General features: G+C 34.4%; 1 protein-coding gene across 1 annotated transcript; it reads left to right on the top strand.

Annotated features, from left to right (window-relative positions):
- Positions 1-4,816: 4,816 nt before the first annotated feature.
- LOC110018921 (vacuolar iron transporter homolog 4-like) lies at positions 4,817-5,593 on the top strand. Its single transcript, XM_020716398.1, has one exon. The coding sequence runs from the start codon at positions 4,868-4,870 to the stop codon at positions 5,501-5,503; it is 636 nt and encodes a 211-aa protein (XP_020572057.1). The 5' UTR covers positions 4,817-4,867; the 3' UTR covers positions 5,504-5,593.
- The last annotated feature ends 295 nt before the right edge of the window (positions 5,594-5,888 follow it).

The raw sequence follows: 5,888 nt of genomic DNA, 5'->3' as shown, positions 1-5,888 counted from the left end.
GTTTATTATCTTAGCTTTACATGAATATCTCACTAAAAAAATGGATGAAACAAAGAGCAAAATATTTGCCCAAAATTTTTTACATGGAAATCCAAAAATGAAAAAATCACAGAGTCTGGCCTAGTCAGAGTGGTTGCAGATAGAACTTTTTTCCATCACATGAGTAGAATAATACCATATTACGGTAGTGGGGTTTATCAAAATGACATTTACTAGAGGAGCGATAAAAAAAGTTGGAGAAGAAACAAGGATCTAATTGTGATAGTAGAGGATAGACTGTAAGGTTCAAATGATGAATAATAAAGGGTAATCTCATATGCGGTAATCCAACAATAGTTGTTACAACTATACAGAGACAATAATAATTGTTGTAACTATTAAATGATAATCATTGCTAAGCGAATAGTGATGGGGACTAGACTATGGTGATCCAATGATAATAGTGGTTGAGAGATAGTTGCTAGTAATGGTAATAGTGATGGTGACTAGACTATGGTGGTATGATAATGATAGCAGTGGTCTGACGAAGATAGCTGATATGTATCAAATATGCAAGATATGTCAATGTTATATTTATATTATTGACATCATTTTTATATTTTTCATGAAATTTATGATTATATATGCAATGTATGGGTGATTAAGCAACTTTAGGGAGCAAATAAGATGTAAAGGACTCAAAACAGACTGAATCAGCTTCCAAATGCCACTCTTGGGTGGACACGCACCAATCTTCGGCATCCATGCACCTGAAAAAAGAGGACCAGACGCTTAAGGCCTATCCTAGGCACCCATGCGTCGTAACCAAAGACCCAAGCACTACTTTTGGGTGCTCAAGCACCTAGATTCAAAGAAATATGTAGTATTGGGCTAGTTTTAGGTGCTAAAGTGCTCTCAATTCATATCATGTTGAGCCGAAAATAATAAACTAGAATATAGCAAAGAAGTTCTAACTCTCATCATCACTCTTATCAATGCTCTATATTGTGTCCAAATTCTATAAGAGGGAGGTGAAATCTTAGAGAGTTGTAAGGGTTCTCTTGTAATTTGCATGTATATGTTTCTACTCTTGTGAAAAAAGAAAGGAAGGTCAGTGGACGAATAAAGGGTATACTTTATCAGTTCTAAAATTTCTAAACTCTTATATTTGCTTTCCTTTAATCCATTAAATATTTATTTTCTTGTTTCAAGGCATGATTAGCAAGTAGATTTCATTTTCTTGTTTGAATTGGTAACTAAGAATCTTGTGTTTAACTTTAATGCATGATTAAACTCAAATTACTTAATGGTAATGTTTTAACCTTCTACTCTTCATTGTCTCTCAATCTGGCTAGTCAAAGTGTTAATATATGTTGTGATATAGTTGTGTGGGAGTACGTTAGTGGAACAAATAGGTTAACCCACACTAACTTGAGAGAATATGGATATTGCATCTAGGTTAGTGTAATCATGAAAGGAAATATGGAATCCTAAGAAAATCACTTGCTTTAGGGAACTAAGTTTGTTTGATATCTAAGACTTTTTAGAGGTTTGGGATTGGATAAATAGGAGATCAGTTCCTACTTGTCCCTCATAAATTTATCATGTGGTTAAACCTAGATTTCTAAAATCCAATTTAGAGTAGAATCATTTAATTAATAAAAAACATCAAAATTCTAACTTACTTTGCATTGGTTTTTTTTTATATAAAAATTAGAAATAACAACTTTAAAATACCCAAAAATTTGAACAGTTTGAGCTAGACATAAAACCTGTAGATTCAATTTTTTCTTCTTTTGAAAAGTTAATTTGTTCTTTGTGGGATCAATATACAAACTCATAATTTATATATTACTAGATCGACTCGTATACTTGTGTGATTACCAGTGCTTCACACTAATTCAGGCATTAATAGTAGACAAGAGATAGTAGTTTGAGTGTTGGTAACTGTGGTGATGACTTGACAATAATAATTAGATGATAGTGGTAATCTGAAGACACTGGTCTAATAATGATTGTTGTTTGTCATTTCCAGTGATTAGGGGATGTAGTCCCGACAATTACAACAACAAAGATGATTAAATGATTATAGAGAGAATGATTCATTGATGGCAGAGAATGGGAAACGACTATCCCATGGCAATTATGAAGCAATTTTGGTCTCGTTGTGGTGTCACCAATCGAATAATGGTGATACGGTGGTGGTGAAGCTAAAGAATACTCTAAGGCTTGAAGCTCTCTTGAGTCTTCTCCTCCTAGCTCCTTTCTAGCAAAAATAATATTGAAATTCAATGATAATAGTGACTAGGAGATGACAATCTACAATTGTGTGATGATGGTACAAGATAGGCGGCAAAGATTTGACAATTGAAATAGTTGAGATTTAGTGGCTTGACACTTGTGGTGGTGGTGATAACGATTAAGCAATAGTATTCTAACAACATTGGCAATGAAGCAATGAAAATACTAAAATGATAGTGTTCTAACAATCATAGTGACTGGGGAATGATAGTCTGGAAGTGGCGGAGACAATAATGTTTGAATGATGGTGGTTTAATAGTGGCAAAAATAATGGTCCAATAATAACAGTGACTTGGAGATGATCGTATGAGAATAACAACTAAGCAATAAAGGTCCAAAAAATGATAGCCATGGAGCTTGAAAATTCTCAAGAGCAAGAAACTCTCTGAGTCTTCTCCTCTTGGTCTCCCCATGAATGAATGAGGTATATTACAAATTTTTGGAGTGTCATTCTTCAAAAATTTTGCATGAATTTGGATCACTCCATCAAATGGACTGGAGTGATCCTTCTCCTCTTGGTCTCCCCATGAATGAATGAGGTATACTACAAATTTTGGGAGTGTCATTCTTCAAAAATTTTGCATGAATCTGGATCACTCCATCAAATGGACTGGAGTGATCCTCTTAATCGTATGATATTTTTGTTGCGTATTTGAGTGCTTTAATGATGTCATAATTAGGCAATGTAGAGCTCGTTGGATTTGTCTCATTAAGACCCAAAATTTGATTATAAGCTTACCACATTTATCAACATTGGGTCCTCCAATGTAGGCTCCAAATCCTATTATTATATTTTTAGTGCATGATCTGGACTCACTAGAACTCAGGTCGGATCACTTCTGATGTCATGTGGTTTGTCTCGCCATGAGATTTTGTTTGATTATAAATTCATTAAAATTTGATTGTAGATAATTCTTGATTTCATTTTTTTAAGTTTTCAATCCCAATGTGCATCACAATACGTGCTTGATCATGAGATTTTTTGGGGGTGTATAAATAAATTGCAATTAGACATACAATTTCATATTGGGAGTTTAATTTCAAAGTAATGTATATGCAATAGAATTAATATTAGAAATATGAACAAATTCATTTTTTTTCTTTTATTGTCAGTTTTCGATTAATCTCTCAACAAAGTTTAAAAAATGAAGGTTATTATGATGCTTCTTATCCTCTTATTGAAAAAAAAAAAACTTTCTCATCAACCAAACAACAAATTAAAAAAAAGTTTGTTTTTTTTTTCTTCTATATGTTTTAGATCTTCGTATCCACTCTAATAATGATAGTTTAATTTTCTTACCATTTCCATTTTAATGTCCTTTTCCGGGGAAAAAAAAAAAGAGTGTGAAACCAATTAGAGGCCCATCCCTAAAAAGAACCAAAATAACTGCTCAGCACTAACATTTGTGTGGGTACGCGTGGTAAGCATAAGGAGAGGCGCTCTATTGGAATCCAAATCAAGAAACAAAAAAATAAGAAGTAAAAAAAAAGAGATGAAGAAGAAGAAGAAGAAGAAAAGCATAGCAAGAATAGAAATGGATAACTGGGTGGTAGCCGTGTAGATTGCATACTCTTGCATTGAATAATATCATTTGAATCTGCACTACAACCAATTCAGTGCTGGTCCAATCAGCAATCCATGTGTAAAAATATATCGTTAACATGTTATCAATAAACATTTGGGGGCCCTTTGGAATCCTTTTTTTTTTATTCTTTATTTGTTATCAATAAACATTTGGGGGCCCTTTGGAATCCTTTTTTATTTATTCTTTATTTGTTATTTATTTATTTTTATCTTTGGCAAATGATCATGACTAATTTGGATTCCTCATTTTATCCTAATAGGGATCCTCATTTTGGTTGAAAGCAGTTAGAAAGCAAATATGATTTCCTTTTTAATTCTTTTAACATTTTAAAACAATCGACAAATTTGAAGATTTCATTTTCAAGCTTAAATTGAATGAAAATAAAATAATTATTTTCTAAAATATCATTTTGATCTATAAGCAACCAAAAGAAGTCTTAACATAGTGAAAATAAAGTTATCACTTCCTAAAGCATTTTCCCCATCAAGAACATGCAAATGATTCCTAAAGCTGCTTTCCCATGGTCATGTTTAGCCACTTATTTCCTGCTAGTATAAATTTACATTAAACCAAACACTTAATAGATTATTCCTAATGGAAGGAATAATGGAAGCTATTTATTATAAACTCATCATAATTCAACATAATGTAGCGGCCAAAAAGAAGACATTTTTAAAATCACCTACATATTCATATAAAGCATTAAAACCACAAGAATAGAAGCCATGATTATGCTTCCTCAATGCCATCTTTCCACATCATACAATTTGCAACCAACCCAAAAACAATTACATGTAAACCTTGCCAAAGATAAACAGGTACACGGAAATGTCCTTCCTCGCCTGAAGTGGGCGCACCACTATCCAACAAATCAATTTCCAACTTTGCAGACTACCCACTATAAAATAACATAAAAGGATGTATGACTGCCTACACTTCACAATTCGATCTCATTCCTATCAATTAAAGTCCCCCAATATCCAGAAAACCTCTCATTTCCCATGGCCATTACTGAAACTAAGCTCATCATTCCCAACACCAGAAATGAGGAAGCAAATATTGAAGATATCAACTATTCCCAAAGAGCACAATGGCTAAGAGCTGCGGTGCTTGGAGCCAATGATGGGCTTGTTTCCACTGCTTCTCTTATGATTGGCATAGGAGCAGTAAAAGAAGATGCCAGGGCTATGATATTATCTGGTTTTGCTGCCTTGGTGGCTGGAGCTTGCAGCATGGCCATTGGGGAGTTTGTCTCTGTGTACTCCCAGCTTGACATTGAGGTGGCCCAGCTGAAGAGAGAGCAAAAAATTAACCAAAAAGAGGGGAGTAAGGTCCAGGATGGAACAACTCAGGAAGGATTGCCCAACCCAGCACAAGCAGCAATTGCATCTGCGCTGGCATTTTCTATGGGAGCTGCGGTTCCTCTCCTAGCAGCAGGGTTTATAAGAAGATATAAGGTGAGACTTATGGTGATTGCCATAGCGGCAAGCATGGCCTTGGCAGTTTTTGGGTGGGTTGGGGCAGCGCTAGGGCGTGCTCCACTAGTGAAGTCAGTGTTGAGAGTATTATTGGGTGGTTGGGTGGCCATGGCAGTGACCTTTGGGATCATGAAACTGTTCAGGTCCAGTGGCCTTTAAAGTCTGGCTTTGCCTGAGCTTTGTACCACTGCTAACAACTCATATCGCTATGCTTTCTTTTCTATGTATGCCTAAGGTGTTCAATATAGATATTGTAATAAGGAATGATTGAAAGTCGAGTTCTTTCGAACTATTTTGCTTGCTATTAATCTGAAAGCAAAAATTAACCGTTATCAACAGATCTGTATTACTAAATGTTTTTATTTATTTATTTTTTTTTTGAAGGTCCCAAGTTTGAGCAATGTCAAGTTTCTCTTCTATCAGTATTTATCTCACATGCAATCTCATTGGAGTTTTTATTTTTGTTTTTTTTTTTTTTGCATAACTCTAAAGCTTATTGGCTTGGTCTGTTCCTTCTTAATAATCAGTCACCATTCAGAGAACT

Source organism: Phalaenopsis equestris, unplaced genomic scaffold (assembly GCF_001263595.1).
Source record: "Phalaenopsis equestris unplaced genomic scaffold, ASM126359v1 Scaffold000036, whole genome shotgun sequence".
Lineage (NCBI taxonomy): Eukaryota > Viridiplantae > Streptophyta > Magnoliopsida > Asparagales > Orchidaceae > Phalaenopsis > Phalaenopsis equestris.
This window is presented reverse-complemented; position numbering and strand designations above follow the sequence as displayed.

What these genes read in the sequence shown, in the direction of transcription:
- LOC110018921 (XM_020716398.1), top strand. Translation starts at nt 4,868, where the DNA reads ATGGCCATTACTGAAACTAAGCTCATCATTCCCAACACCAGAAATGAG.